This window comes from Oncorhynchus kisutch, unplaced genomic scaffold (genome assembly GCF_002021735.2).
Source record: "Oncorhynchus kisutch isolate 150728-3 unplaced genomic scaffold, Okis_V2 scaffold1879, whole genome shotgun sequence".
NCBI classification, from domain to species: Eukaryota; Metazoa; Chordata; class Actinopteri; order Salmoniformes; family Salmonidae; genus Oncorhynchus; species Oncorhynchus kisutch.
In genome coordinates, this window is record NW_022263824.1 from 1,501 (window position 1) to 12,724 (window position 11,224).

At 41.6% G+C, this 11,224-nt stretch overlaps 1 protein-coding gene across 3 annotated transcripts; it reads right to left on the reverse strand.

Moving 5' to 3' along the window:
• Window positions 1-1,497: 1,497 nt before the first annotated feature.
• On the reverse strand, window positions 1,498-9,695 carry LOC116352682 (troponin I, slow skeletal muscle). Of its 3 annotated transcripts, none has more exons than XM_031819139.1 (8): window positions 9,576-9,695; window positions 6,703-6,706; window positions 6,385-6,429; window positions 5,869-5,910; window positions 5,552-5,683; window positions 3,522-3,611; window positions 3,079-3,267; window positions 1,498-2,665 (listed from the first exon to the last, which is right to left on the reverse strand). In XM_031819139.1, exons 3-8 carry the CDS (start codon window positions 6,406-6,408, stop codon window positions 2,567-2,569), a joined length of 576 nt encoding a protein of 191 aa, XP_031674999.1. In that variant the 5' UTR covers window positions 6,409-6,429; window positions 6,703-6,706; window positions 9,576-9,695; the 3' UTR covers window positions 1,498-2,566. The 3 variants fall into 3 exon arrangements, with proteins under 3 accessions (XP_031674999.1, XP_031674998.1, XP_031675000.1); XM_031819138.1 differs by lacking the exon at window positions 9,576-9,695 and adding an exon at window positions 9,311-9,330; XM_031819140.1 differs by lacking the exon at window positions 6,703-6,706 and having other exon boundaries at window positions 9,576-9,685.
• Between the last annotated feature and the right edge of the window lie 1,529 nt (window positions 9,696-11,224).

Below are 11,224 nucleotides of genomic sequence, written 5' to 3' on the forward strand. Positions count from 1 at the left end.
TTTTCCTTAGGGTGCTTTTCCTTAGGGTGCTTTTCCTTAGGGTGCTTTTCCTTAGGGTGCTTTTCCTTAGGGTGCTTTTCCTTAGGGTGCTTTTCCTTAGGGTGCTTTTCCTTAGGGTGCTTTATAGTTGTTCTGTTGTTATTCCTGTGTTTTTGTCCTGTGAAGCACACCTGCGTTACAATCCATTTCTTTACATGTGCTGTATAAATAAAGCTTGCTTTGATTTGTGGGTATTGTTCATTTAGGGCTGTGTTGGAAACTACTACTGTATCTTCTTCCCAAAGGTTAGTGGAAGGACAGACAACTACTTTACTTAACAGCTTATCTACATGAACACCAACCACCACACACACACAGGTGGGCACCGGTAGGTCCCCTGGAGGCACACACACTGGTGAACCTTCATAGAGGTCTAATGTGTGCCTTTCTGAATAGACACTGACAGGGGGACAAACAATCACACACACCTGGCACCACATTGACTGACATGAACCTGTCAACACTTCCCTCTCACCAGCGGGCCTCTGGCTATTATTGGCCTGGGTGTCTCTCATACTCGGCATGACTGTGTCTGGGTGACAACAGCCAGGCGACCCACGCAGGCCAATAAAGTGAATGATGTGCTCCAGCTCCAGTGTTTGTTTCCAAGGTTGGATTAGACTCAGAGAACAACAGAGCTAAAAATACAAGGTGACTGAGGATTGATGCAGGAGGACAGGCTTTAAGATTCACCATCTGTTGACAACTGAACTCACAACACCCACCAATTGTTTCTGCTTCTTATTAGGCTGGTGTAACTGTCTCGTGTGTCCAATAAGCTACCAGAAGTTATGCTGTGATTGTGAGTTGAGGGATAGAGTTCTTGCATTTCATTCCTATTCCTTAGCTTTAGAAGACTAAAATGGTCCAACAGTGGGTGTACGACAGTGCTGATGAAGCCTTTGGCCAGGTCATCCAGAAGATCACTACTTTATCATATTAAAGTGGTTCCTGGGACATGAAACACTGTGCTGCTGGATCACAACCTTTTGACTGAAGGTCAATGTCAAAGTGTTTTTCCCTCGCCTGTAGGCAACTTCCATTTGAAGTTTACAAAGTAGCAGATGAATAACCCCTAGTATCGCCCAACCCCTTGTTTTTCAATGGCATCGTTTGCCAAATCCATCAACACTGTTAACCCAAATGACAAAAAATGACATATTGGTTTCCAAACCAATATGATTGCTGTCATACCGTGTCTATAGACTTCTTACAGGGTAAGGAACAACATGTAATTTTGTAATTTGGGTGAACTATCCCTTTAAGCTGCTACCCATGGCCATTCATGCTTCTATTAGATCACTGAGTACCAGACAATAGAAAATAGACACTGCTGTGAGTTCGCATAACAAACCAAGGACATCCTTTGGTGATTCATGTTTTATAATGGCATAAATAAAAGACACGTACATCTAATCTTCCATAATAATAGCAATAGTGAGATATGCACCACACACAGCTTTTGAAGAAGCGTGATTGGCTAAGTCGTCAACGACAGGGTGGAGAGATCATGTGAGAGGATGTCAGCGAGGGGTTAAATCATGCTGCTTTACCATTGACATCAGCACTGAGGGAGTCCGAGTCCGAGAGAGCAACATGTTGCTTAATTAGTTTGGAAATCATCATGATATTGACAACTGTAAACGTTCATCAGCCTCAAGCCTTTCCTATTTCTGTAAGACTATCAGCCTAAAGGTTTGACTCAGTGGAGGACTATGATGACTTCACTATTCTACATTACTCCAATCATTCACTTAACTTTTATGGAACTTCATCGTGTTTAGGTAGTTCACATCTTCACGTGCTTTATAAACGCAGCAATTCCTAATCTCTCGTGGACAGATCATGGAACATAAATGTTATCGTCTGTCAAAAGTTGGTAGGATGTGACGACTAACGAGGAGCAGTAGTTTTGGTGCTTTTCCGTCACTGGTTATTTGGACGTATCAGGATTGGGTGAAGATGGTGCTTTAGCTGAGAGTTTCCGTTTAAGGGGTGGGGACTTCGCTAGTCTTGTTAGTATCTTATCTCATACATCTCATATATTGGGTTGGGTTCCAAAACGAGTTTATACTGGGTTGTAAAATATTGGTAAGTAGTACCTGAAAGAAATCGCAGGCTCTGTAAAACTCTTATAGAAACCCTTCCACTCCAGCAGAGAACTACAACCTGTTTTACAAAACTACAAATCCATCTAATGGACTGCTCAGCACTGGACTCCTCACAATTTAACCCCATGCTGCCTTTGTAAGTAGTACCTGAAAGAAATCGCAGGCTCTGTAAAACTCTTATAGAAACCCTTCCACTCCAGCAGAGAACTACAACCTGTTTTACAAAACTACAAATCCATCTAATGGACTGCTCAGCACTGGACTCCTCACAATTTAACCCCATGCTGCCTTTGTGCTGCCTTTGTACTGTAGGGTGTGTGGCGGGGCACTTTCAGGGACTACACAGCTCCTCCTCCTCTTCCTCCTCTCTGGACCATGTCCTGTGCGTCGTTCCCGTCCCAAGGCTGTAGCATGGCTTACTGGCCGCCAGATGCGTCGAACATCTTCTTGCGGCCCTCCATGCCAGACATGGCCTCCACATTCTTACGCCAGTCAGTCACCTCAGACGTGAGCACCTGAGAGGGAAGAGGAATAAACACTGTGCTGTCAGACATCAACTAGCTTTAGCGCCCAGGCTTCCTTGTGTTCGTGGAGACTTGTCTCAGGTGGCCACATTACAACCTATCCCCATACAATGTATAGAGGGAAAACAAACAATGAGTAGTGCTATGCTAACTCGTGTTTGATTAGCTAGCTAGCTACTATAATAAGCTAACATTATGGTCGCAGTTACTCTCAGTTTAACCATTAGATGCAAATGCTTGGAGGTCCATAGTAGCATGGTTTCCAGTACCACACCATCTCCGCACAAGCCAGTGCTTACTAGTGCCAGAGAGGTGTCAAATTTCAAGGTGAGCTAACTTAAAGCTTCAGGAGAAAGGAAGGATGCATTGGTAAAGTATTTGTACATGGCCCAAGTCCCAGTTACCTTGTCTTTGTCCTTGTTGGTGTCTTCCTTCTTGACAGACTTGAGGTTGGACCTGAGGTCCATAGAGCCTTTGTGTTTGGTTCCCAGCAAAGCTCTCATCATCTCGTCTGCAGAGACACGCACCTTCCTCAGGGCGGGCTTCTTAAACTTCCCTCCTAAGTCCTGCACCTTCAGCTTCAACTCATGGATCTGTAGATTTCATCGAAATCTACTATTAAATATTATAGCAACTTAAGCCAACACCTAGCAACCTCTTCAAGAAGTGTTGGTTTGATACTTGCTGGACCTGGGTTCCAATCCTGGCCAGGGCCAACCCCAGGAACTGGCACAGACCATTGATTTGGCCCTGACCCAGCTGCAAAACTGAGACTAACACCCATTTGTTGCCTCCACAAGAGGCAGGACCTGAGGATAACATCTCACCCAAAGGGCCGAAGACTTACATCTTTGTTGTGCTTGGTCACTTTGGCCTCACAGTCGTATCTCTCCTCATCTACCACATCTATCTTTCCATGGAGCTGCTTACATAGGTCCTGAAAAAAATAGATAAACATACTAAGATGAAATATACACAAAAAAAAGGTGATATCTAGAACCTAAAAGGGTTCTTCGGCTGTCCTCATAGGAGAGAATCCTTTGAAAAACCCTTTTTTGGTTCCATGTAAACCCTTTCCACAGAGGGCCCTACATGGAACCCAAAAAGGGTTCTACTTGGAACCAAAAAGGGTTCTACCTGGAAACCACAAAGGTTTCTTCTATGGGGACAGCCAAATAACTCCTTTGGAACCCTTTTGTCTAAGAGTGAAGAATCAAATCTCATTGAGATGCAGTACCAGTCAAAAGTTTGGACACACCTACTCATTCCAGGGTTCTTTATTTTTACTATTTTCTTCATTGTAGAACAGTAGTGAAGACATCAAAACTATGAAATAACACATATGGAATCATGTAGTAACCAAAATAGTGTTAAAACAATCAAATTATATTTTATATTTGAGATTCTTTAGTATCAAATTTCAAATCAAATTGATTTATATAGCCCTTCTTACATCAGTAGCCACCCTTTGCCTTGATGACAGCTTTGCACACTCTTGGCATTCTCTCAACCAGCTTCATGAGGTAGTTTCTTGGAATGTATTTCAATAAACAGATGTGCCTTGTTTAAATTTAATTTGTGGAATTTCTTAATGCATTTCAGCCAATCAGTTGTGGTGTTGTGAAAAGGTAGGGGTGGTATACAGAAGATAGCCCTATTTGGTAAAATACCAAGTCCATATTATGGTAAGAACAGCTCAAATAAGCAAAGAGAAATGACAGTCTATCACTACTTTAAGTCAATTTGGAAAATTTCAAGAACTTTAAAAGTTTCTTCAAATGCAGTAGCAAAAACCATCAAGCGCTATGATGAAACTGGCTCTCATGAGGACCGCCACAGGAAAGAAAGACCCAGAGTTACCTCTGCTGCAGAGAATAAGTTAAAGTTACCAGCCTCAGAAATTGCAGCCCAAATAAATGCTTCACAGAGTTCAAGTAACAGACACATCTCAACATCAACTGTTCAGAGGAGACTGCGTGAATCAGGCCTTCATGGTAGAAATGCTTCAAAGAAACCACTACTAAAGGACACCAATAATAAGAAGAGACTTGCTTGGCCCAATAAACACAAGCAATGAACATTAGACCGGGTGAAATCTGTCCTTTGGTCTGATGAGTCCAAATGTTAGATTTTTGGTTCCAACCGCCGTGTTTTTGTGAGACGCAGAGTAGATGAACGGATGATCTCTGCATTTGTAGTTCCCACCGTGAAGCATGGAGGAGGAGGTGTGATGGTGCTTTGCTGGTGACACTGTCTGTGATTTATTTTGAATTCAAGGCACACTTATCCACACTTAACCAGCATGGCTACCTGGTTTTTCAACAGGACAATGATCCAAAACACCTCCAGGCTGTGTAAGGGCTATTTGACCAAGAAGGAGAGTGATGGAGTGCTGCATCAGATGACCTCAACCCAGTTGAGATGGTTTGGGTTGAGTTGTACCACAGAGTGAAGGAAAAGCATACAACAAATGCTCAGCATATGTGGGAACTCCTGCAAGACTGTTGGAAAAGCATTCCAGATGAAGCTGGTTGAGAGAATGACAATAGTGTGCAAAGCTGTCATCAATGCAAGGGGTGCTTACTTTGAAGAATCTAAAATCTAAATTATATTTTGATTTGTTTAACACTTTTTTGGTTGCTAAATGATTCCATGTCATAGTTTTGAGGTCTTCACTATTATTCTACAATGTAGAAATGAGTAAAAATAAATAAAAACCCTTGAATAAGTAGGTGTGTCCAAACTTTTACTGGTACTGGATATGTAACAGAATAACCATGCTGGAATATTTACTTGAGTGTTGTTCAGTTACAGTCTCATTGTTTAGCTTTGTGATTGGCCCACTAGTTTGGCCCAGTCGTATTGCTTGTCTCTCACCTGTAGCTCAGCCAATGACAGTCCAGAGAACTGCAAGGGGGGCAGTCGCTCTCCCAGGTAGCTCAGTTTCTCCTCATCCCTGTCCTGCGTCTCCTGTTCCAGCTGCTCCATCGCCCTGGTGAGCAGCATGATCTGATTGGACGAGAGAAAGATCCTTCATTCCAGGGGTGGGCCAGAGGCGGAGGACCCAGTCTAATACCACCATGCAGTAGTTAGTCGTCCTCCATGCTTCACGGTGTCACTACAGCTGTATCCGTAATAAAGAATGGCTTAGTTATAATCAATGTTAATTGTTAACATAATGCATGGTAATTTACCTTCAGGGAGAGCTTACGCGAAGCCGTAATCTTCGACTTCGGCTGTTGGGAAAAGGACACAATGTTATTGCAAATGTGTGCCCAGTGCTGTATACTTAAAAGTGAAAATCGATTTTGTCAAGATCGGTGACCTATTCATTTAATGGGACATTTTTGTGTTGGCCCAAACAGGTTTAGGTGGTCACACAACTGCCACTCACAACAAATCTACTATGGACCTAAAGCATTGGCCTACTATTGGGCCTGTTCCTGGACACAACTAGTCCCAGAATGAAAAACTCTTTCAATAGAGATTCTCCATTGAGCAAACGTTTTACTCTCTTTATAGCATAAGTTTATCCATACAGGGAGCCAGTTACAGTTTAGTCGGAATGTGGTCACTCAAAAAACATTGCCCTTGATTGCTGACAATAACCGATAAGACTGAAGTGGCAACCTTGGGACAACGTGTTCCCTCTCTATATAGGGATTAACACTGTTGAACCAGGGCTGTCTCTAGTTCTGGCTCTAGCTCACCTTGTCAATTAACTTGGGATTCATTGGCCTGGGTTTGTCTTGCTCCTACAGGGACAGAGGGAACATGTCAGAACATTGTTCAAAATGATCGAAGTATACACACTTCTATGAGAGGTAGACAGAAAAACGTGTCTCTTGATGGATTGGACTTTGTTCAACATTGCATGTAAGATTCAACTAGACGTGAAATAAATGCTTGGCATAACATACAAGTCAAAATAGAATTTTGGTGTCCTAAATCTAATATGATGATGATGACGATGGTCATGATGATGATGATCGCGCTGACGGTGAATTTATAAACATTAAAAGACTTACCTCACTTAAATTTGAGGTTTATGGGCACAAAAAGACAAGGGAGACACATAAGTAAAAAACAGCATTAGTGAAAAGAAAAACATAATTTGTAACCTGCTGGAGGTACATTACATTGTAATAGGAGACAGACAGACAGACAGACAGACAGACAGACAGACAGACAGACAGACAGACAGACAGACAGACAGACAGACAGACAGACAGACAGACAGACAGACAGACAGACAGACAGACAGACAGACAGACAGACAGACAGACAGACAGACAGACAGTTGCAGCCTTGTCCCCAAGCCCCAACATCATTTTCCCCATGGATTAGGAAAAGGACACTACAGGAAAAAGCCATTCTGCCGCGTATAGCATTGTAGCATCCCCTCAGTTTTAGCTCTGTGTATGGCTAACTGGCAGCTTAACAGAGTCATTCTGTGTCATTTGCAAGAGAATGTAAGTTGCAAGAGATCCACAATCAGGTAGAACGGACGTATCATACCCTCAGAAGCAGTTATTCTAACATACAGACATTTTAACATTATAACTAGGGTCTACAACATGCTGCTACTGTAAGACTTAAATGGTTTATCATCTCAAGACAATAGGTAGAACACACGTATCATACTCCCAAAAGCAGTTATTATATACTTACATTACGTACATTTTTACTTAGGCTACAACATGCTACTGTAAGACTCAAATGGCTTGTCATCTCAAGACAATAGGTCCTCTTCATTATAATAAGGCTTAGGCTACAACATGCTGCTACTGTAAGACTCAAATGGCTTGTCATCTCAAGAGAATAGGTCCTCTTCATTATAATAAGGCTTAGGCTACAACATGCTGCTACTGTAAGACTCAAATGGCTTGTCATCTCACGACAATAGGTCCTCTTCATTATAATAAGGCTTAGGCTACAACATGCTGCTACTGTAAGACTCAAATGGCTTGTCATCTCACGACAATAGGTCCTCTTCATTATAATAAGGCTTAGGCTACAACATGCTGCTACTGTAAGACTCAAATGGCTTGTCATCTCAAGACAATAGGTCCTCTTCATTATAATAAGGCTTAGGCTACAACATGCTGCTACTGTAAGACTCAAATGGCTTGTCATCTCAAGACAATAGGTCCTCTTCATTATAATAAGGCTTAGGCTACAACATGCTACTGTAAGACTCAAATGGCTTGTCATCTCACGACAATAGGTCCACTTCATTATAATAAGGCTTAGGCTACAACATGCTGCTACTGTAAGACTCAAATGGCTTGTCATCTCAAGACAATAGGTCCTCTTCATTATAATAAGGCTTAGGCTACAACATGCTGCTACTGTAAGACTCAAATGGCTTGTCATCTCAAGACAATAGGTCCTCTTCATTATAATAAGGCTTAGGCTACAACATGCTGCTGTAAGACTCAAATGGCTTGTCATCTCAAGACAATAGGTCCTCTTCATTATAATAAGGCTTAGGCTACAACATGCTGCTACTGTAAGACTCAAATGGCTTGTCATCTCAAGACAATAGGTCCACTTCATTATAATAAGGCTTAGGCTACAACATGCTGCTACTGTAAGACTCAAATGGCTTGTCATCTCAAGACAATAGGTCCTCTTCATTATAATAAGGCTTAGGCTACAACATGCTGCTACTGTAAGACTCAAATGGCTTGTCATCTCAAGACAATAGGTCCTCTTCATTATAATAAGGCTTAGGCTACAACATGCTGCTACTGTAAGACTCAAATGGCTTGTCATCTCAAGACAATAGGTCCTCTTCATTATAATAAGGCTTAGGCTACAACATGCTGCTACTGTAAGACTCAAATGGCTTGTCATCTCAAGAGAATAGGTCCTCTTCATTATAATAAGGCTTAGGCTACAACATGCTGCTACTGTAAGACTCAAATGGCTTGTCATCTCAAGACAATAGGTCCTCTTCATTATAATAAGGCTTAGGCTACAACATGCTGCTACTGTAAGACTCAAATGGCTTGTCATCTCAAGACAATAGGTCCTCTTCATTATAATAAGGCTTAGGCTACAACATGCTGCCACTGTAAGACTCAAATGGCTTGTCATCTCAAGAGAATAGGTCCTCTTCATTATAATAAGGCTTAGGCTACAACATGCTGCTACTGTAAGACTCAAATGGCTTGTCATCTCAAGACAATAGGTCCTCTTCATTATAATAAGGCTTAGGCTACAACATGCTGCTACTGTAAGACTCAAATGGCTTGTCATCTCAAGAGAATAGGTCCTCTTCATTATAATAAGGCTTAGGCTACAACATGCTGCTACTGTAAGACTCAAATGGCTTGTCATCTCAAGACAATAGGTCCTCTTCATTATAATAAGGCTTAGGCTACAACATGCTGCTACTGTAAGACTCAAATGGCTTGTCATCTCAAGACAATAGGTCCTCTTCATTATAATAAGGCTTAGGCTACGTATATTTAGAACAGATAATATGATGTATTTGAAACAGATAACACACTGAGGTTGAGCTATACATAATCATTAAAGCGGTAATATTAAAAAATGTACTTGAAGGGAGCTATATGCATAATTAATTAACAGTCAAGCCAACCTATTGTCCCAGATAACAATACTCACTCATCAGCCATTATGAAAACCTTGGTTGGAAAGAGAAAATTTGATTTTGAAATCCAATCCAGGCAATTCAATTAGGGCATCTTCCCTTTGTTGAATTACCTGATCAGCCTGAAACCCTCATTTCAAATCACTGAAAACAGCAACAAAACGCCACCATTCACTTAAGTAATTATTAAGTAAACTAAATAAATTCTTAAGTCATTTACTTAATAAATACTTAAGTTTGATTCTGAATCACAGAATCCCCAACCCAAATGAGTATTACCTGGAATAGGGTGGACCACAGTCGGGTCGGGTACAGTACTCTCTCTCTCTGTCTCGCTCAAACAACAGAGGGATCTGAGACAATGGGGGTGATTTTCTCTTTTATGTGGGTCTGGGCAGGGCTGGGCAGCGGGTGGACAACAGATATAGCCTAGCACCAGAGTCCTGCAGGAATGGGCTGGCTGGACACCAGGGATGAAATATAACCTCCTGTGACATTGTGACAATGCAGGTCAAAATGTAATAATAAATCATGACCAATGCCTTAATGGCATTGTCTGAAAACTTCTGTGAATTCCTCTCGCTGCCTTTTGCAAAAAGCCCTTGTTCCTATGGAACACTGTAAAATGAACAGGGTAATGTTGTTTGGGTTATTTTGGTGATTTGGAGGATAAATACTCTGTTTCACTTGTGTGGTTTATATTCTCATTAAAGCCTATGAAAGTGATAATCTTGTCTTGAAATGATAAGAATACATGTGTATATTGGTTGTTGTGATTTTGATTATCATTACTAAAATATAAGTAAATGCCGAAATAATGGAAACACCAAAGTAAAGTGTCTTAATACGTTGTTGGCCACCACAAGCCAGAACAGCTTCAATGTGCCTTGGCATAGATTCTACAGGTGTCTGGAACAAGAAATTCCATCCTTTGGTGTTTTGTTGATGGTGGAAACCGCTGGTTCAGGCGCCGCTCCAGAATCTCCCATAAGTGTTCCATTGGGTTGAGATCTGGTGACTGAGACGGCCAGGGCATATGGTTTACATCGTTTTCATGCTCATTAAACCATTCAGTGACCACTCGTGCCCTGTGGATTAGGGAATTGTCATTCTGGAAAAACCACGCCCATCAGGATAGAAATGCCGCACCATAGGTTGAAGGTGATCACTCAGAATAGCTGTGTATTAATTGTATAAAATGATTTTCCATGCCAGGAAAATGCACTCCACATCATAACAGAGCCGCCAGAACCCTCATTTACTCAAGTGTTTTTTTTATTTTGGCACTTACCTGTGTATCTTAATAGGCTGCTGTGACAATGTACAGTAGTTGAAGCATTTTTTATTTGATGTGACAGGTTTAATGGAGGTTAATCAGGGACAACAAATCAGAAGGCTCGTGAATGTTTTCCACGGCTATTTCAGGCCCTTGTCAGAGCCTGTTATTGTGATATATGCAGAAGTGAGATGTGATATTTAAGCAATAAGGCACAATGGGGTGTGATATATGGCCAATATACCACGGCTAAGTGCTGTTCTTTTGCATGACGCAACGTGGAGTGCCTGGACACAGCCCTTAGCCATGGTATACTGGCCATATACTACAAACCCCCGAGGTGATATTATAAACTGGTTACCATTGTAATTAGAGCAGTAAAAACAAATGTTTTGTCATACCTGTGGTTCACGGTCTGATATATCACAGCTGTCAGCCAATCAGCATTCAGGGCTCGAAGCACCCAATTTATAATATGCAGCAAAACACTGACATTCATTGTTCCAGTAGAATAGTAAAGTTGTCCTCAACTTTAATGATGGGTATATCTGAAGTATTGCTAGGCCCAATGTTCTGGAGCCGGTATTCTATGTGGCTCGAGCTTCTTCTGATCTTGTCTCCCCCCGGCCTCCCTCTCCAGATAATAAAACAT

What these genes read in the sequence shown, in the direction of transcription:
- LOC116352682 (XM_031819138.1), bottom strand. An exon ending in CGCGTAAGCTCTCCCTGAAG is followed by an intron (nt 5,684 to 5,868) that starts GTAAATTACCAT and finishes TCGTCCAATCAG; the next exon opens with ATCATGCTGCTCACCAGGGC. An exon ending in CCAACAAGGACAAAGACAAG is followed by an intron (nt 2,666 to 3,078) that starts GTAACTGGGACT and finishes CTTCCCTCTCAG; the next exon opens with GTGCTCACGTCTGAGGTGAC.